Source organism: Cherax quadricarinatus, chromosome 36 (assembly GCF_038502225.1).
Source record: "Cherax quadricarinatus isolate ZL_2023a chromosome 36, ASM3850222v1, whole genome shotgun sequence".
NCBI classification, from domain to species: domain Eukaryota; kingdom Metazoa; phylum Arthropoda; class Malacostraca; order Decapoda; family Parastacidae; genus Cherax; species Cherax quadricarinatus.
Genome location: NC_091327.1, coordinates 6,849,187 through 6,872,115, shown reverse-complemented (window position 1 = coordinate 6,872,115; position 22,929 = coordinate 6,849,187). Strand labels below are relative to the sequence as shown.

At 38.4% G+C, this 22,929-nt stretch overlaps 1 protein-coding gene across 2 annotated transcripts in view; it reads right to left on the bottom strand.

The window, feature by feature from the left end:
- The window catches only part of LOC128691314 (DNA-dependent protein kinase catalytic subunit), a 1,096,584-nt gene that overhangs the window by 347,650 nt on the left and 726,005 nt on the right, over positions 1–22,929 (bottom strand). For both annotated transcript variants that reach the window (XM_070091676.1, XM_070091677.1), the window contains 2 exons: positions 20,638–20,785; positions 10,303–10,527 (listed from right to left, as the gene is read on the bottom strand). In XM_070091676.1, the coding sequence (XP_069947777.1) occupies positions 10,303–10,527; positions 20,638–20,785 (373 nt within the window). The remainder of the gene's footprint in view (positions 1–10,302; positions 10,528–20,637; positions 20,786–22,929) is intronic.

Sequence of the window (22,929 nt, the reverse complement as noted above, 5' to 3'; positions counted from 1 at the left end):
TGTTGAAGTTGATCCAGCAGAGATGGTTGAATGGGGTTTACTATACAACCTGACCAGCTCCGACACACGCACTCCACTTTCGTACTTTGCAATTATCTCTTTCTTCATTTCAACAGTCATTAGCACCCTCGGTCTCAAACAGTTGGCACTGGGAGCTTTCTTGGGGCCCGTGGTGACTTATTTTGCGAAAACAGGCACCAAAAACAGTGATAATATGGATAATATGGAATGTACCGAATGTATCCTTAAATGCGCGCACACTGGCTGGCTTGTAAACACTGGCACACACGGGGCAGTTCAGGCCACACATGGACACGTCTCGTACGAACCACATTGCATACTGGGTTTTGTATCGGGAAGCGAGGCAAATTTTCTGCGATATAATGCATCGGTTACCGGATTTATCGGATACCGATAGCATCGCGAACCGGGGGTCCACTGTATATATATACACACACACACACACACACAAATACAATACAATACTTTATTTGGACATTATACATAGTTGTACTAGGAACCATAGTAGTTGGGTGTACATGCCAAAAGCCCCTTGTATGCTTAGCATTATGGGCAGGCTTAAAATTAACTAAGCAAAGATAGATTCAGTGGTAAAAATTACCGTCAACAATTTACAATATGAAGTACAATTGAGCATTTGAAAGAAATAAGTTCGAACATTTCGATTTTCAAGCATTTAGTTGTGAATTTGCTGCATTACAATGTATAACATAACAAGATGATCAATTTCCTATTAGCTGTCTTGAGGTTTCAAGATTTAAGTAAATGGGAGATTTATTGGTAAAGTTAAATACTGAGTATTGAGTATTTAGTCCAGAGCGAGTAAGTGGTTTTTTTAAGAGAGTTTTAAATTGATTTTCAGACAAGGTTACTTTAGTATTTTCTGGTAATGAATTCCAAATTTTGAGGCCCTTTATGTGCACAGAGTTTTTACACAGTGTGATATGGACATGGGGTGTATCAGAAAGAGATCTGTGTCTTGTGTTATGGTTGCGTGACCTGTTAAGATTGGTGAGAAGTTTGAGTGGAGGGTTTATGTTTGTGTGTATTGTTCTATGTATGTAGTAGGCACATAAATAAGTGTGGATGTTCTTTATGGTGAGCAGATTTAGACTTTTGAATAAAGGTGGAGAATGCTGTCGTGAGTGGGAATTTATCATTCTGACTGCAGCCTTTTGCTGGGTTATTAGTGGCCTTAGGAGATTTAATGTTGTTGATTCCCATGCACAAATTCCATATGAGATAAGAGTATATGAGTGAATGATACAGTGCAAGGAGAGCTGCTTGTGGAACATAGTACCGTATCTTTGATAATATGCCTACTGTCTTAGAGATTTTTTTGGAAATTTGTTACATATGTGTCTGGAATTTGAGGATACTGTCAAGGTGGATTCCTAGGAATTTTCCCTCTGAGTCTTGTGATGGGTGATCCATTTAGTGTTATGTTAAGTGGAACATTTGCAGCTCTGGTTCCAAACTGAATGAAATAGGTTTTGTCAGTACAGTAGGGCCCCGCTTTTCGGCGTGTCACCTTATGGTGTTCGGCTAATATGGCGATCTCAAATTATGACCAAAACTTTCTATATGGCAAGCGGTCTTTCAAATATGGTGCAGGCCACCCGGTTTCTTTACATTCTCCATAAGCACATTTCTCTAACATGTAATAATAATCACTCTTGGACACATTAACCCCTTGACTGTCGCAACCCCAAATCCTGAGGTGTCTCCTGGTGTAGAGGAGAAAAAAAAAAAAAAAAAAAAAAAAAATCTTATGAAATGATAGAGAATCTTTACCCGATTGTAATGACACTGAAAGAACGAAATTTGATGGAAAACTGATGGAATTACGCTCTCGCGAAGTTAGTGACCTCGATGATATTGACGACGCAGCGATTTCAAACACTTTGATCCCTATTTTCGGCTAATTCTATTGTTCCAGTCGACCAAACTCATAGCTATTTCTTTAGAACTCCATTTTTTCTATCGATTGAGTACAAGAAACTGCCTATTTACGAATTTCAACTACCCAATAACGTGGTCAGAAATTTGCAATTTGGCCAATTTCACAAAAATTAAAATACAGTGGACCCCCGGTTAACGATTTTAATCCGTGCAAGAGGGCTCATCGTTATGCGAAATAATCGTTATGCGAATGAATTTTCCCCATAAGAAATAATGGAAATCAAATTAATCCGTGCAAGACGCCCAAAAGTATGAAAAAAAATTTTTTTTACCACATGAAATGTTAATTTTAATACACACAAACTGAAAAAGGCATGCACAATTAAATGACACTTACTTTTATTGAAGATCTGGTGACGATTGATGGGATGGGAGGAGGGGAGAGCATTATCTTCTTACTGTTTAGAAGGGGAATCCCCTTCCATTACGACTTGAGGTAGCAAGTCCTTTTCCGGGGTTACTTCCCTTCTTCTTTTAATGCCACTAGGACCAGCTTGAGAGTCACTGGACCTCTGTCGCACAACAAATCTGTCCATAGAGCTCTGTACCTCCCGTTCCTTTACGATTTGTCTAAAATGGGCCACAACATTGTCATTGAAATAGTCACCAGCACGGCTTGCAACAGCTGTGTCAGGGTGATTTTCATCTATAAAGGTTTGCAGTTCAACCCACTGTGCACACATTTCCTTAATCTTTGAAGTAGGCACAATGGATTCCACAACTGGCATAGGCTTCTCAGGGTTAGCCCCAAACCCTTCAAAATCTTTCTTAATTTCCATACTAATTCTCACCCTTTTTACCACAGGGTTGGCACTAGAAGCTTTCTTGGGGCCCATGGTCACTTATTTTCCAGAAACAGCACCGAAAACACTGTAATAATACGAAATATTCCGAGTGTATGCTTGGATGTTACCGCGGAGGCTGGCTGGTAAACAATGGGACGGCCGGCACATGTGAGGCTGGCTGAGGGCACATTGGACGCGTCTCGGACGAAAATCGGTAAGCGGGTTTTTAATCGGTATGCGCGGCAAAAATTTTGCGATAAAAGTAATCGGTATGCGGAAAAATCGCTATGTGATGCCATTGTTATGCGGGGGTCCACTGTACATGACAATTTCAAAACAGTGTCCAGAATGAACAATGCAGACATTCCTGGCTCTAAAGTAACATTTTCTTTGTTCCTCAGTCACATCTCCAGGCCCCCTTGATATTAACTCTTGCTTTCTATTTTGAATTTTTATTCAAACAAAAAATAGAAGATTTACTGTTATGCAGACTACAGTCAGAGTTTTCTTTTTTCTCATTAAGCACTGCTTGCTGCAGGATTTTTTTTATATGGTGCACACTGACCACACAGACCCATTCTCTCACATGTGGGCCTACCAGCTTTCTCCTCCTTGATTTGAAGCTGCCTGAATTTATGAGTATATATACGGAAAAAACGGTGGCTCATAAGACGTATATATACGACCAAAACAGACAAAGTGTTAAATGTTTAATTTTATGTCAATATAGACATTTTCATTAATCAGTCTATGATATTTTCTTCAAAATTATATAAGTGTTATTGCCAGGCGGAGGGAAAACATTACGTAAAACTAATAATAATCACTCTTGGGAACATGAAATGTCTTATTTTACATTAATATAGAGATTTTCATTAATCCATCTATTATGTTTTCCTCAAAATTATATAAGAAACACATTACACAAGATTTAAACATTTTGTTTATATACTATGGAGGTGTGGTAGCCGGGTGGAGGGAAAACATTATGTCACTCCCCTTAATACATAACGCTTTTGTTTGCAATTCTCGGCATGAATTATTCATTACTTCTCCCTTTGTTTATGATGGCATCTAAAGGTTGTTTTTAGAAACGATTAAACTCAGTGAACATGGTATGTTGGTGGTAATAATATGGCTCTGGGCCACATTAAATATCTTGTAGGTATGTAGCCCAGGTGGACTACATCCCTACATTATTATTATAACCGACAATTATACCTATGTGTACTTGAACCTAAGTAAACTTAAACACTGCTGGCATGCAGGTACACATTAAAACCACCGAGGAGATGGTTGGAGGCAGTGGAGATGTCCTGTCTAAGGGCAATGTGTGGTGTAAATATTATGCAGAAAATTCGGAGTGTGGAAATTAGGAGAAGGTGTGGAGTTAATAAAAGCATTAGTCAGAGGGCAGAAGAGGGGTTGTTGAGGTGGTTTGGTCATTTAGAGAGAATGGATCAAAGTAGAATGACATGGAAAGCATATAAATCTATAGGGGAAGGAAAGAGGGGTAGGGGTCGTCCTCGAAAGGGTTGGAAAGAGGGGGTAAAGGAGGTTTTGTGGGTGAGGGGCTTGGACTTCCAGCAAGCGTGCATGAGCGTGTTAGATAGGAGTGAATGGAGACGAATGATACTTGGGACCTGACGATCTGTTGGAGTGTGAGCAGGGTAATATTGAGTGAAGGGATTCAGGGAAACCGGTTATTTTCATATAGTCGGACTTGAGTCCTGGAAATGGGAAGTACAATGCCTGCACTTTAAAGGAGGGGTTTGGGATATTGGCAGTTTGGAGGGATATGTTGTGTATCTCTATACGTATATGCTTCTAAACTGTTATATTCTGAGCACCTCTGCAAAAGCAGTGATAATGTGTGAGTGTGGTGAAAGTGTTGAATGATGATGAAAGTATTTTCTTTTTGGGGATTTTCTTTCTTTTTTTTTTTTGGGTCACCCTGCCTCGGTGGGAGACGACCGACTTGTTGAGAGAAAAAAAAAAAAAAAAAAAAAAAAAAAAAAATCTAGTTATACTCTTGATCTTGTCAACAACCTATACCAGACTCCAGTGCAATTGTAAGTAACATTTCAATTTGTATTTTTATATTATAAGTTTATATTATAAGTCCTACTCTAAGATTGTTTTCATATCTTAGTGACTATATTGTGTGTGCAATTAGTGTATATTTCAATTATATTATTGTTCAAGGCCCTTAACTATCTTTTGCTAAATAGTACCAACTACCTCATATATTTTTTATTTCTACTTTTTTTATTCTTTTGCTACCTTAACTTGTATATTTTATCTTGTCAATTTAAATCTAGTTATACTCTAATTCTTGTAAACAACTTCTATAACACCTTAGTGCAATTACAATTGAGAGTCTTGTGCCTTTTTTATATTATTAGATTAAACTCAGTTGTACTATAGTCAATACCAAATTCATTATATTAGACCATACTGCAATTACTAGTGAGAGACTGGTGCTGTTTTTAATTTGTATTTTTATATTATTAGATTAAATCTAGTTGTACTATAGCTCATTCTAGCTCAAAACATAGACTCCACAAAAGTCATTATATTAGACCTTAGTGCAATTATTTGATTACCACTTTATTGTTCACCACAACTTATATTAGTCCCTTTTATATTATAATTTTATATTATAATTCATTATTTTTACATTTGTTAAATAATTCAGGTGCTATTTTTTTAGCTTTAGAATATTTACTTTGTTTTAGACTTAATTCTAACTATAGATTCACTACAAATCTTATGATTACAAGCATTGATCCTGATACCAACCTCTTATTTAATGACTTAAATGATTCAAACAGTTACTGTAATTACTACACAGCAGGACAATCAAAGGCACTTCTCAGAGCTAACAACAACATAACTATCTTTAACTACAATATCAGATCTTTAAGCAAGCATTACGATGACCTCACAGCATTACTAAATTCCTTGCATGCCACTATGTCCATCATTACACTAACTGAAACCTGGCTAAAGCCTGATACTACAGATGTCTATGCCATTCCTGGTTACACAGCCATACACAACTGTAGGCCAGACCAACAAGGGGGTGGCACAGCTATATACTACTCAGACCAACTAGAATGTATCACTAATACTTGCACAAGGGATGAACATGGGGAATATATAATAGCTAAATTCAAATCCAAATACCTACAAAAACCTCTCACAGTGATAAACATCTACAGAGTTCCACAATCAAACATTAGCCAATTTAGTCAAAACCTAGGAAGTATGATAACTGATGCACGCATGAACAAAGATCACTTACTACTCCTGCAAGACCAGGACCCACACGTTACTGAATTCACAAACACAATGAGTAACTGCATGTTGCTACCAACAGTAACAAAACCTACAAGAGTTACGGAGACTAGTGTTTCCCTACTTGACCACATCTGGACCAACACCATATCCCCTTTAAAATCAGGCATAATTACAGATAATACCACAGACCTCTACCTTACTTTCCTCATAACAACTCTTGGTAAAATACCCCAAGACACTACTAAAGTCACCTTCAGACTTCACAATGAGGCAGCCATTAATAACTTCACAACAGCAGTAACAAACATTGACTGGCACACTGAGCTAGAAATCTATACAGATATTGACGAATGTTTTAATAATTTTCTAAAAAAGACCCAATACCTCTATAACAAGCACTGCCCTAAAAAAACTAAACAGATGACAGGTAAGAGACTGAACAGTCCCTGGCTAACACCCAGCATTCTCAAATCCATAAATACAAAACACCGATATGAAAAACAGTACAGAATGGGTCACATAACCAGAGACCAAACAAAACGTTACTCGTCAATCCTAACCAGCCTGATAAGAAGGGCAAAAAAATTGTATTATGAGAACAGATTATCCAACTTATGAGGTGATATAAAAAAGACCTGGAAGACCCTATCAGAAATTCTGGGAACAAAAAAGATATCACGAAATAGCGAAATAAAATTAGCAAAATCAGATGAACCCCAACTCCCACCAACAGAAACAGCAAACAGACTCAATGATTTCTTCTCCACTATAGGACAAAACCTTGCCAATAAAATCCCAAGCTCAGATACCCCACCAAATAACTACCTCACTGGCAACTACCCGAACACACTGTTCCTAGCTCCGACTAACCCATACGAAGTCTCCATTATTATCAACGCACTAAAAAACAAGGCAGGAGATTTAAATACCTTACCACCCTTTATATACAAAAAAGTGTCACAAGTACTATCACCAATCATTGCAACACTCTTTAACAAATCCATTGAATCCTCCACCTTCCCTACAGCTCTCAAAATAGCAAGGGTCACCCTGATCCATAAAGGAGGAGACCAAACAGAGTTGAATAACTATAGGCCAATATCCAATTTACACCCTCTCTCAAAAATCTTCGAAAAATTAATTCATAAACGAATCTACTCCTACCTTATCTCCCAAAACATTCTCAACCCCTGCCAATTTGGATTCAGGCCTAATAAAAATACTAATGATGCTATTATACACATGCTAGAACATATATACACTGCAATAGAGAAAAAAGAAGTCCCACTGGGGATCTTCATTGACTTACGTAAAGTTTTTGATACAGTTGACCATGACTTGCTCCACGTAAAATTGTCACATTATGGTATTAGAGGGCACTCCCTCAACTACCTCAAGTCATACCTCAGCAACAGAAGCCAATATGTGTACGCAAATGGGGCAAGCTCTTCCGCTCAACCAATTACAGTTGGTGTCCCACAGGGAAGTGTCCTTGGCCCTCTTCTCTTTCTCCTATACATAAATGACTTACCAAATGCTTCGCAATTACTCAAACCCACACTTTTTGCAGATGACACTACATACGTCTTCTCTCACCCGAGCCCAGTCACGCTAGCCAATACTGTAAACACCGAATTACAGAAAATATCTACCTGGATGAGGACTAACAAACTTACACTAAACATTGACAAAACCTACTTCATTAAGTTTGGTAACAGCGCTACAGATGTACCTCTTAACATAACGATAAACAGATCACCTATCACAAAGCTAACAGAGGGAAAATTCTTAGGAATCCACCTTGATAATAGACTCAAATTTCATACACATATACAACAAATTTCTAAGAAAATTTCCAAGACTGTAGGCATACTATCGAAGATACGGTACTATGTTCCACAGTCAGCCCTCCTGGCCCTTTATCACTCTCTTATTTACCCCTATCTCACCTATGGAATTTGTGCATGGGGCTCAACAACAATTAACCATCTCAGACCACTAATTACCCAACAAAAGGCTGCAGTTAGAATGATAACAAATTCTCACTACAGGCAGCACACTCCACCAATATTCAAAACACTCAACCTACTCACCATACAAAACATCCATACTTATTACTGCACCTATTACATACATAGAACACTTAACTCTGATATTAACCCTCCCCTTAAACATCTCCTTGCCAACCTCAACAGAACACATGACCATAACACAAGGCACAGATCACTCTTTGATGTTCCTCGTGTCCATCTCACGCTATGCAAAAACTAAATGCACATAAAAGGCCCTAAAATCTGGAATTCATTACCTTTAAGTATAAAAGAAACACTACCTGTTTATAAATTCAAGTCTCTTCTCAAAGATCACTTACTCACTCAAAACCAAATAAATACTGAATAACTGAACCTTATAAATTGTATATCCTAAATGTTACTCACAATTATATCTCACAAATGTTAAACCTAGGACCCAATCTAACTTTGTTATTTTTTTAAATACACTACCTAACAGAATACTCCATTCGACTGAATGTACAGCAATGCATGCAACCATATGACCTGTCTTTGTAATACTCATTTGTGCTTTATAGTTATCTGTTTACAAAAATGTTTTATCACTGATTTCATCATTGCTTAGTTAATCTTAAGTTAATTTTAAGCCAGCCCATAATGCTATGCATATAAGTGGCTTTGGCATGCTGCTCTTACCTGTATTTTTTTTGAACCTCTGTATGTATGCTAAAATTACTAAATAAATAAGAGAAAATGTGTTACTGGGGTAACTGTAGAAAATTATTTCTTTCGTATGTATGTAAGTTTATTCAGGTATACACAAATACAGTTACATAGATTATCATACATAACAGCATATGTGTAGAGAGCCTAGGATAACCCAAAAAAGTCAGAGTGACTTATTTCCATTGCCTTCACTCAAAGCGTTATTTCTTCTAAAAATGGTGTTACATGAGAATGGGAGTGTTCTTCTTTATTTATTCTACCATATCAATGTAGAGACAACTTGTACACAATGTAACTTGTACACAAACCAGACGTGTACACTTTATTTACAAAACTTACGTTCACCTGGTTTGTTTACAAAACTCTGCGCCTGTCCTCCCTCATGTACTTTCTCTCTTTTTTATTTGTTTTATCTTGTTTACTCACCCCTGACCCTACATTAAGACTACAAATATTTTAAGGTAAATAATGAGTGAACTGTATATGCATTTTATCACTCTGGGATGCTTAAATGTAATAGAATACTACTATGTGTGGGTGGGATGGCCTGGTATGGTAGCCCAGCTGACTACCATACATACCACACTTGATTTCTTACAATAAATGCTACTCATCTCACCCTAGATTAAGACTACAAATATTTTAAGGTAAGTAATGAGTAAATTGTATATGCATTTTATCGCTCTGGTATGCTTAAATGTAATAGAATATTTCGTGTAGGTGGGGTGGCCTGGTATGGTAGCTCGGCTGACTACCATACATACCACACTTGATTTCTTACAATAAATACTACTTGTCTCACCCTAGATTAAGATTATAAATATTTTAAGGTAAGTAATGAGTGCACTATGTGTGTATTGTTTTCTGATGCCTAGTTCTATTGGTAACTTAATATATGTTAGTGTAAACTTGTTATCTAGTATCTGTATGCATTTATAAAGGGGAAAAAAAGGGTGTTCCACTTGACGGCGATTTCCGCTTTATGGTGGTAGCCTGGAACATAACCTGCTGTACAAGTGGGGCCCTACTGTATATATGTTTGGGCACTAGCGGTAAGAACGTTTATATACGTTTGGACCGTTTAGGAGTTAAACAATAATACCAACCACTCCAACACCGTATCCCCACTGCTTTTAACATTTCTGTCATTATCCCATCAGGGCAAGCTGCTTTACCCCCTTTCATTCTACATAATGCCTCATGCACCTCTCCCACACTGACATCCTGCTCTTCTTCACTCCTAAAAGATGTTATACCTCCCTGGCCAGTGCATGAAATTACCGCCTCCCTTTCTTCATCGAAATATCAGAATATATTAGCAGTATGAGAAAAGGAACTGATGATAAAAATATGTAAAAACTATTTTCATGTGGATTAAGGAACTTATGATCCTAATGTTGTAACAAAAGATGGAAAATCATTACTGTAATATCAATGATTACCTTTCCATACTTTGACTAAGCTAATGTAAGCAGAAAATTAGGTACCCTTACCAAATCACAGAGGAAGTAATTAATTTTATCTCCAAGAGTTCCATTAACCAGACAGCTGAGGATGGGTTTAACAAAATGAGCTGCATAAGGAGCGAACACCTTAGAGGTATTCATCATCAACCGCAAGAGGAACAGCTTCACATTTCTAGGTGTTTCTGCGCTCTCAATCTTCTGCTGCAAGTGCATCATCCAGACTGGAACATCCGAGACTGTAGGAGTCGAGTCCTGTGGGAGAATCATGCCATAAGAAGACTCAAATTTCTTTTATTTTTGATAGTGTATGCACACATGCACAAGTATGTGTGTGCACACACACACACACACACACACACGAGCTACCCTTATACAGACATATTACAAATGCCATCTAGGAGCAAGAAATATTGTTCAACTTTTAACTGTTTGTAGCAGAGAGAATAGAGAAATATATGTACTGTATTTGGTGTCCTCAAAAATAAAAGGTTTTTAATCCTTTAACTTTGGGAGACCCTGGAAAAAAAATTCCTGTGTATGTGTGTGTGTGGGGGGGGGAGGGGGGGAGATTTTGAAAAATAAAATAAAAACATTTTTTTTCTTACAGATTGACAGAGCTTGTTTTTCTAAATCGAATAAGACTAAAATGAGTGAAACCTGATAAAAAAAACTTATGACTTTATAGTCTGTTAAAGTTGGTGAAAAAATGATCACTAGTCAGCATCAGCAGTGTTAAAGCACCAGCAGTGTTTACATTTTAAAATTTATTGATTTTGATATATGATTGTTTTTCTGTTTTTTTAATTGCTTTTAATGTTTAATGCTATATATACTAGATTTTTTTTTTTAAATAGATGTGTTTCAGCCTATAATTGTTTTACATGATGGTAGGATTACTGGTGTCCTTTTTTCTGCCTCATAAACATGCAAGATTTCAGGTATGTCTTGCTACTTCTACTTACACTTAGGTCACACTACACATACATGTACAAGCATATATGTATACACACCCCTCTGGGTTTTCTTCTATTTTCTTTCTAGTTCTTGTTCTTGTTTATTTCCTCTTATCTCCATGGGGAAGTGGAACAGAATTCTTCCTTTGTAAGCCATGCGTGTTGTAAGAGGCGACTAAAATACCAGGAGCAAGGAGCTAGTAACCCCTTCTCCTGTATATATATTACTAAATGTAAAAGGAGAAACTTTCGTTTTTCCTTTTGGGCCACCCTGCCTCAGTGGGATACGGGTGTGTTCAAAGAAAGATGTGTTTCAAGTTGTTGTAGCACATCAAACATTGCTGCACTTGGAATAATTAGTATAAATACAGCAGTTCCCCCAAATTCATGGGGGCTATGTTCCAAGACCACCCATGAATTTGGAAAAACTGTGGAAAAACTGTGAACGCCTATTTTTATGGTTTAAACCCTAAATATACCCCAAAACACTTTGATTTAATTTCAAACTCAATTTCATACATCACCCTTAAAAAAAAAAATTAAAGATAAACCCGGATACAGTACTGTATTGCTATGTCTCCCGCAGTGCTAGAATGTAAAATACCAATGTTACTCCCATATGTATTGTAATTCATGCAAACCCATTTTCTTTGGTATACTGTAATTCATGCAACCCTGTTTTCTTTGGTATACGTATGGAAATATACAGTGATAATTTAATTTTTTATACAGTACAGTGGACCCCCGGTTTACGATCAGCTCCCAATGCGACCAATTATGTAAGTGTATTTATGTAAGTGCGTTGGTGCGTGTATGTTTGGGGGTCTGAAATGGACTAATCTAATTCACAATATTCCTTATGGGAACAAATTCATTCAGTAATGGCACCTGAACATACTTCTGGAATGAAATAATATCGTAAACCGGGGGTCCACTGTATTATATTTTATATGTAAATGTTGATGAATTTACATTAATATTTATGTTACAAAATTATTAAATTATATTTTTCTTAATATATAGCATTAACCCTTTGAGGGTTTTCGTCGTACTAGTACGTCTTACGCGTAGGGGTTTTTGACGTACTAGTACGCATAAATTCTAGCGGCCTCAAATCTCGCGCGAAAAGGCTGATAGGCCTAGGTGTGAGAGAATGGGTCTGCGTGGTCAGTGTGCGCGGTAGAAAAAAAATCTGGGACCCAGTGGTGCATTGTGGGAATGCCCTCTTAGTAAACAATGTCCACCATGCCTTGCGGTAAGAAGCTCCTCACTCCTCGGCGAATTGGGACACTTTTGTTCCCCAGTGACAGTTCTAATAGTGATGGAAGTGCCAGTGAAGATGAGTTTCGTGGTTTTAGTGAGGTTTTGACCGAAACTAATGACCATAATATCGGTAATAGTGAAGAAAACCCAGACGACCCTCAGCCTTCCACCTCTGGTGCTGGGCCCTCGTGTTCACGTTCAGTTGTTCCAGAACCCAAGAGGAAACTTCTATTTTCCCAAATCCCAGACTCAGATGAGAGCATGGGTGATGATAGTGATAGTGAATATGAACTACAAGCTCTTCAAACTAGTTCCAGTAGTGATAGTGAAGTGCAATATTCCCCAGTGAAGCGTCAGTATATACGACGATATATGCGCTCTGGAAGTGTGCCATATGTTATACCAAGGGGAAGGAGTGTATCTCGGAGTACATCCCGTGGCTGTACAACAGGAACAGACAGTGAAAATGACGAAGATACTGTTGCAATTGGGATGGAAAATGTGCGTGGTGGTAGTGGTGCCGGCGGTGAGGCACCAGCAGTGGGCCATGCTGCCACCCACGCTGCCAGCCACGCCGCTGCCTCACCTGATCTAGAACAAAGGCCACCATCCCCCACTCCCCCACCACACCAGCCTCCACAACCACAACCTCCACAACCACAACCTCCACAACCACAACCACCTGTCATTGTCCAGTACCCACCAGCAGACCGCACCTGGGATTGGCAGGAAGCTGTCAATTTTGTTCCAAATCCCCACCAGTTTGATGGCAGCCAAAGTGGAATACGGCCATCTTGTGCACTTGGGAACAATGCCACTGAACTGGAATGTTTCGAGTTATTCTTTGACGAACCACTGATGAAAAGTATTGTCATGGAAAGCAACACATACTACGAGTACACCATGGCAAACACAATACTTTCACCAAAATCACGTCTACACCAATGGAAGGAGGCAACAGTGGCTGAGATGTATCTTTTCTTTGCCACAATAATGCTTATGCCACATGTGTATAAGCACAAAGTGAAATCATACTGGTCAACAGACCCCCTGATTGCAACACCAGGTTTCAGTGATATAATGCCAGTGAATCGATTTGTGCTAATGTTACGTATGCTTCACTTCTCAGATAAAACCAGGCCTGACAGAACTGACAGGTTATATAAGATTAGGAATGTGTTTGTGTATCTGAAACAGAAATTCAGTACTCATTTTTATCCCTTCAGGAAGCTTGTAATTGACGAGTCTTTGATTCTGTTCAAAGGAAGACTCTCTTTCAAGCAGTACATACCAAGCAAGAGGAAACGCTTTGGTATAAAGTTGTTTGTGCTTTGTGATTGTTACAGTGGTCTGGTATTGGATATTATTGTGTACACTGGAAGTTATACATTGCAAAATACCAGGAAGTTATTGGGCATCTCAGGTGATGTGGTTCGAACAATGATAGAACCATACCTTGGTAAGGGGCATATATTATATACAGATAACTGGTACACAAGCCCCTCACTCAGTGATTTTTTGCGAGTGAACATGACAGATGTGTGTGGCACAGTGCGTGCAAATCGAAAACATATGCCCAGGTTTGATGCTGGCACTCGCAGAGGTGAGGTGCAGGCGTTTGCTGCCAATGACATCATGGCATTTCGGTGGCATGACAAACGAGATGTCACACTGTTGTCATCAATTCACCCTAATGAAATGGCAGACAGTGGCAGGCAGCATAGAGAGAGAAATGAACCCATTCTAAAACCTGCAGCTGTGATTGATTACACCTTCAACATGCGTTCAGTGGACAAATGTGACATGCAGATTGGGTTTGCTGATTGTGTTCGCAAGAGTTATAAGTGGTACATCAAACTGTTTTTCCATCTTCTGGACATTTCCGTGCTCAATGCTTATAATATGTATAAGATGAGCACCAGAAACAAACCACAGTACGGCGAATTCTGTTTGTCTGTCATCAGACAAATAGTATTCAAGTACCAAGGAAATGCACCTGCAATTGACCGCCCACCAAATTATCAACAACTACCTGCTCGTCTGAAGCATGGTGATCACTTCCTGGTAAAACTGCCTGCTACTGCTTTGAAGAAAAAGGCTCAGAAGAGGTGTTACGTCTGTTCACATACAAAAAAACGCCCACGACAACGCAGAGACACTCGTTTTATGTGTGAGGAGTGCAAAACTCCACTGTGCATGACACCATGTTTCAAAGAGTTCCACAGGCTGCAGAACTTCTAGAAACATGTCCTGTGACTGTATATGTGTATATAAAATATAGAAAAATAGTAATAAACAACATTTCATATTGTTTGTTTGGGTAAATATTTTCTGTAAACAAAATAATGACAACAGTGTTTACGCCCTTATTGTGTAGTATTGAAAAAGAAATAACTTACAAAATACTGATCATGTTGGCCTCAGAGGCCATAAAAGTTACTCAGAAAAAGAAAAATTGAAAAAAAATTGAAAATAGTACATAAAAAAGTAAATAGAAAAATACCGGGTGACGGCAGTCGGCGATGTTACCATATGTTGTTCAATTTTGGCAAATTTCACACCTCCATATCTCGGTAAGTATTGACGTTAAAATTTTTTTGTTTAGCCTATAATGTTTAGAAAAAAATACTCTATTTTTTCATAAGAAAAAATAATTTTTTTTTTTTTTGAAATTTGGCCCACCCTGAGAACGAGTTTCGGAGAGGGCCTGTCGACCCTCAAAGGGTTAAAACACATAAAAAATTATATCCAGTGGACCCTCAGTTTTTGTGTTTAATCCATTCCAGAGCAATTGGCGAAAACTGAAATCATCTTAAACTGAAACCATTTTCCCCATAAGAAATAATGTAAATCCAATTAATCTGTTCTAGACACTCAGAAGTTATTTTTTTTTATTATCACACTGGCCGATTCCCACCAAGGCAGGGTGGCCCGAAAAAGAAAAACTTTCACCATCATTCACTCCATCACTGTCTTGCCAGAAGGGTGCTTTACACTACAGTTTTTAAACTGCAACATTAACACCCCTCCTTCAGAGTGCAGGCACTGTACTTCCCATCTCCAGGACTCAAGTCCGGCCTGCCGGTTTCCCTGAACCCCTTCATAAATGTTACTTTGCTCACACTCCAACAGCACGTCAAGTATTAAAAACCATTTGTCTCCATTCACTCCTATCAAACACGCTCACGCATGCCTGCTGGAAGTCCAAGCCCCTCGCACACAAAACCTCCTTTACCCCCTCCCTCCAACCTTTCCTAGGCCGACCCCTACCCCGCCTTCCTTCCACTACAGACTGATACACTCTTGAAGTTATTCTGTTTCGCTCCATTCTCTCCATATGTCCGAACCACCTCAACAACCCTTCCTCAGCCCTCTGGACAACAGTTTTGGTAATCCCGCACCTCCTCCTAACTTCCAAACTACGAATTCTCTGCATTATATTCACACCACACATTGCTCTCAGACATGACATCTCCATTGCCTCCAGCCTTCTCCTCGCTGCAACATTCATCACCCATGCTTCACACCCATATAAGAGCGTTGGTAAAACTATACTCTCATACATTCCCCTCTTTGCCTCCAAGGACAAAGTTCTTTGTCTCCACAGACTCCTAAGTGCACCACTCACCCTTTTCCCCTCATCAATTCTATGATTCACCTCATCTTTCATAGACCCATCCGCTGACACATCCACTCCCAAATATCTGAATACATTCACCTCCTCCATACTCTCTCCCTCCAATCTGATATCCAATCTTTCATCACCTAATCTTTTTGTTATCCTCATAACCTTACTCTTTCCTGTATTCACTTTCAATTTTCTTCTTTTGCACACCCTACCAAATTCATCCACCAATCTCTGCAACTTCTCTTCAGAATCTCCCAAGAGCACAGTGTCATCAGCAAAGAGCAACTGTGACAACTCCCACTTTATGTGTGATTCTTTATCTTTTAACTCCACGCCTCTTGCCAAGACCCTCGCATTTACTTCTCTTACAACCCCATCTATAAATATATTAAACAACCACAGTGACATCACACATCCTTGTCTAAGGCCTACTTTTACTGGGAAATAATTTCCCTCTTTCCTACATACTCTAACTTGAGCCTCACTATCCTCGTAAAAACTCTTCACTGCTTTCAGTAACCTACCTCCTACACCATACACCTGCAACATCTGCCACATTGCCCCCCCTATCCACCCTGTCATACGCCTTTTCCAAATCCATAAATGCCACAAAGACCTCTTTAGCCTTATCTAAATACTGTTCACTTATGTGTTTCACTGTAAACACCTGGTCCACACACCCCCTACCATTCCTAAAGCCTCCTTGTTCATCTGCTATCCTATTCTCCATCTTACTCTTAATTCTTTCAATAATAACTCTACCATACACTTTGCCAGGTATACTCAACAGACTTATCCCCCTATAATTTTTGCACTCTCTTTTATCCCCTTTGCCTTTATACAAAGGAACTATGCATGCTCTCTGCCAATCCCTAGGTACCTTACCCTCTTCCATACATTTATTAAATAATTGCACCAACCACTCCAAAACTAAATCCCCACCTGCTTTTAACATTTCTATCTTTATCCCATCAATCCCGGCTGCCTTACCCCCTTTCATTTTACCTACTGCCTCACGAACTTCCCCCACACTCACAACTGGCTCTTCCTCACTCCTACAAGATGTTGTTCCTCCTTGCCCTATACACGAAATCACAGTGGGTTATATATACGGTATATATGTATATACAACATATGTTGTGTATCTTTATACGTATATGCTTCTAAGCGGTTGTATTCTGGGCACCTCTGCAAAAGCAGTGATGGTGTGTGAGTGTGGTGAAAGTGTTGAATGATGATGAAAGTATTTTCTTTTTGGGGATTTTCTTTCTTTTTTTTTTTTTTTGGGTCACCCTGCCTCGGTGGGAGACGGCCGACTTGTTGAAAAAAAAAAAAAAAAAATATGTATATACAGGTCTCCCTCAACATTCGCGAGGGTTAGCGGATCAAGAGCCTCGCGAATGTTGAAAAACCGTGAATGTTTGGTGCCCCAATATATTGTAGGGAAATATAATACAACACTGCTTCCTTAACTTGTTGAACCATGAACAATCATAAAATACATGAAAACGTTGTAAATTGTACTAAATATATACATGTTATGCTTTAATAACATGTATGTTATTAAATACCACAGACTCCACCAATGCCTCCACCAATGCCTCTACCACTTCCTCCACCACTGTGAGTCCCTACAACCCTCCCTCCGACTCCCGCAACTGGCAGCCAGCCCTCCCACCACTCAGTGTGTTGAGTGTTTTGTTTGTTCATTATTTGCTATTAAACTACAGTATAAATAATGTAAACCCATTCATGACAGCATATTGGAATGGCTATTCGGAAAGGTATTAGACGGTGACATCATGTGTTTACTCTTGAACACAGCAAAGAATCGAACATTTCTGCTACTGCTAATAATAACAATAGTAATAGTAATAATAATAATAATAATAATAATAATAATAATAATAATAATAATAATAAATACGATATAATTGAAGAAGGAAATTGTACAAAAATACGAGGGAGTGGTTGACACATCGTCAGTGTGGCTTTGTTTATGCTGGAGTGAACATTAGTCTCCGTGCTCTTCCAAACATTTCACAATAATTCAGCAGTTGAGGCAGTGGTATTTAATAGCATATATGTTATAAATAATAATAGTACATGTTACTATTAATAACATGTATTATTATTATTATTAACATGCATGTTATTAAATACCATTGCCTCAACCGCTGCCTCAATCGCTGCCTCAACAGCTGCCTCAACCACTGCCTCAATCGCTGCCTCAATCGCTGCCTCAACAGCTGCCTCAACCACTGCCTCAACCACTGCCTCAATCGCTGCCTCTACCACTGCCTCAACCACTCCAGTCACACTCAATCTACAAGCACCAAACACAATGAATTATTGTGAAATGTTTGGAAGAGCACGGAGACTAATGCTCACTCCAGCATAAACAAAGCCACACTGACGCTGTATCAACCACTCCCTCCTATTTTTGTACAATTTCCTTCTTCAATTATATGATATTATTATTATTATTATTATTATTATTATTATTATTATTATTACTACTACTACTATTGTTACTATTAGCTGTAGCAGAAATGTTTGATTCTTTGCAGTGTTCAAGAGTAAACACATGATGTCACCGTCTAATACCTGTCTGAATAGCCATTCCAATATGCAGTCATGAATGGGTTTACATTATTTATACTGTAGTTTAATAACAAATAATGAACAAACAAAACACTCACCACACTGAGTGGTGGGAGGGCTGGCTGCCAGTTGCGGGGGTCAGAGGGAGGGTAGTAGGGACTCGCAGGTGGCGGGAAACTTAAATATGATTTGGCGGCTGGGAATTTGGTGGCTGTGAATTTGGCGGTTGGGAATTCGCGAATGTGTGAAGCCCGTGAAAGTTGAAAACGTTAATGTTGAGGGAGACCTGTACTTTATAATTGTAATTTTATTATATTTTTTCTACATTTTGGTCTTCTGCAGTTGTGTATAATTAATAATTACATTACAATTATTTTAGAGCATAATATTCATGAAAATATGGAAATTATTTACACTGTTTTGCTTTACTGGCTTATCCTGAGTATTAAATAATTAAAAAACAAGGCTTGAAACCTAAATAACTTGCCACCAGCCAAGTATAAAAAGCCAGTTCATGTGCTATCCCCAATTATTGCAACACTAATTAACAAGATTCTTCACCATTTCAGAATTTAACCCTTTCAGGGTCGAGAGGCCCTCTCCTAGACTTGTTCTCAGGGTCGAAAATTTTTTGGAAAAAAAAAAAAAAAATTTTTCTTATGAAAGGACAGAGAATCTTTTCCTGTTCATAATGACACCAAAAGTATGAAATTTGATGGAAAACTTACGGAATTATGCTCTCGCGAAGTTAGCAGTCTTGATATGCATCGGCGATTTCGCCCACTTTGAGCCCTATTTCGGCCAATTCCAATGTACCAGTCGACAAAAATCATACCTATTTTGCTAAAACTCCATTTTTTCTATGGAATGAGTACAAGAAACCACCCATTTACTGATTTCAACTATCCAATAAAGCAGTCAGAAATTGGCAATTTTGCCAATTTCACACAAATTTCAAAAGATGCCAATTTCCAAATGGGGTTCAGAATAAACAAGACAGACATTCCCAGCACTAATATAACATTTCCTCTGTTCATTAGTCACGTCCCCCAGGCCCCTCTAACATTTCTTTTGCTTTCCACTTTGAATTTTTATTCTCACAAAAAATAGAAGATTTACTGTTATGCAGACTACTGCATTAGTGTAGAAATGGTATAAATAATATCAGCGCACTCGTGAAAAAATATTAAACTCACCAGTTGACGTGTATTGGACACATGGCATGATTTGTTTACTTTTGAACTTTGGCAAAAATCGAATATTTCCGCTACTTTGAGCTCAATGTCAAGATACTTTTCTTTGTGAAACCAATCAAAATCATCTGAATTTCTGCAATATGTCTTCCATTCTATAAAATGAGACCAGGAAAACTAGAATACAACCAAAAATACCATACGAAAATACACTGCAAAGTCACTGTTTTAAACCAAAAATATGGTCAAAGTTTTTTTTTCTCATTACGCACTTTGTGCTGCAGGATTTTTTTAATACTGTGCACACTGACCATATAGAGCCATTCTTTCATGTGTAGGCCTACCAGCTTTCTCTTGCTATATTTGAGGGCGATAGAATTTACACTTACTAGTATGTCAATAACCCTGGTACGTAAAACGTACTAGTACGTCAGAAACCCTGAAAGTGTTAAAATTATTTTATATTTAAGAAAAAAAAAAAGCTGACACAGAATGAGCTTTGATTGAGGGACGTTGAGAGTTTGGGGGTTAAACTGTGGTAGACCCAGGAATAAAAATTCCTGTGTGTGAGGAGCAGCAGCAGCAGCAGCATCAAGATTTTGAAAATTATTTCCCTTACAGATCAAAAAATATTTTTTTTCTACATAATTTAAGGGTTAATATACATTTTAAAATAAAAATTATCCTCAATAGTTAAATACAGAAATGCCTAATACTATACCCCTTTGTGCAACACCAGGATGCCAGTATCAGTCATATAGTGAATGACAGCAGTGAGGTTAGCCATGACTTCGTGTCCATTGTAGTCACTGTGATCCAGATGAACGCTCATCAGTTCACCTCTCTCTCCAGTCATGCTGCTGCTATATCTGTATAAAACATTACTGCTATTATAGACCTTTACACACTACTGACATACATGAAAAAAAATATTAAAACAAATCTCAACATATCCTAGAAGAATGATTAAGGTGCCGTGAAACTTGCATATAATGTAAAAAGTCCATTGTAACAATAGATGACCAGACACAGACAAACATCCAGTGCTGCTGATTTAGTACACTACATTACTGACATGACCGGATAAACAAAGAAAAACTGGAATACAGGCATGCTTTGATCTATCTATAGCTAACTCCATATTTATCTCTATATCTAACCACCTATATATATATCTACATGTCTATCTTTTTGTTTAATAAACTGGCCATCTACTACCACAGTAGACCCAAAAAACAAGAAACACTCAATGTCATTCATTCAATCACTCCCTTGCAACAAGTTTCCTGACATCCCAGCTCAGATAACTCTAAATATCCAATCAATAATAAAAATTATATGTATATTTTTTATTAACACAATGGCTGTTTCCCACCAAAGCACGGTGACCAAAAACAAAGAACACCTTCATCATCATTCGCTCCATAACTGTCTTGCCAGAGGTGCACCTACATTACAATTAAAAACTGCCATGTCAACACCCTTCAGAATGAGGGCATCGTACTTCTCACCTCCAGCACTCAAGTTCGGATAACCAGTTTCCCTGAATCCCTTCATAAATGTTACCTTGCTCGCACTCCAACAGCACATCAAGTTAAGTCCACTTGCTCTTACGTAACATGCTCAAGCAAATTTGCTAAAAGTCCAAGCACCTCGCACATAAAACCTCCTTTACCCCCTCCTTTCAACCTTTACTAGGCCGATCCCTACCCTGCCTTGCTTCTACTACAGATTTATACCCTCTCCAAGTCATTCTACTTTGTTCCATCCTCTCTAAATATCTGGACCACCTCAACAACCCCTCCTCAGCCCTCTGGATAATGTTTTTAGTAACCCCACACCTGCTTCTAATTTCCTAACTACGGATTCTGTGCATTATATTTACACTGCACATTGACCTTTGACACATCATCTCCACTGCCTCCAGACTTCTCCTTGTTGCAACATTCACCACCCATGCTTCACACCCATATAAGAGCATTGGTATAACTATACTCTCATACATTTCCCTCTTTGCTTCCATGGATAACGTTCTTTGTCTGCACAGACTCTTCAGTGCACGGCTCACCTTTTTCCCCACAACAATTTTATAATTCACCTTGTCTTTTATAGACCATCTGCTGACAAGTACACTCCCAGATATCTGAACACACTCACTTCCTCCATACTCACTCCCTCCAATCTGATATCCAATTTTACATTACCTAAATTTTCTGTTATCCTCATTACCTTACTCTTTCCTATGTTCACATTTAATTTCCTTCTTGTATATACCCTACCACACTCGTCTACCAACCTCTGTAACTTCTCTTCAGAATGTCCCAGAAGCACAGTGTCATTAGCAAAAGGCAACCGTGACAACTCCCACTCTGTGTTAAATTCTTTATCTTTTAATCCCACACCTCTTGCCAACACCCGAGTATTCACTTCTCTTACAATACCATCTATAAATATACTTAAAAACAATGGTGACATCACACATCCCTGTTTATAAGATAAAGAATCTAACACAAAGTGGTAGTTGTCACAGATGCTTTTTGCTGATGACACTATGCTTTTGGGAGATTCTGAAGAAAAGTTGCAGAGGTTGGTGGACGAGTTTGTTAGGGTACGTAAAAGAAAGAAATTAAAAGTAAATATATCAAAGACCACAGTGATAAGGATAACAAAATATTTATAAGAAGAAAGAAGGATATCAAATTTGAGGGACTTAGTATGGAGGAAGTGAATGTGTTCAGATATTAGGGAGTGGACTTGTCACCAGTTAGATCTATGAAAGATGAGGTAAACCACAGAACTGACAAAGGGGAAAAAGGTGAGTGGAGCACTGAGGAGTCTGTGAAGACAAAGAATGTTATCCAAGGAAACAAGAAGGGCAATGTATGCGAGTATAGTGATACCAATGCTCTCATATGGGTGTGAAGCATGGGTTGTCAATGTTGCAACAAGGAGGTTGAAGGCAGTGGAGATGTCACATCTGAGGGCAATGTATTATGCAGATAATTTGCAGCTT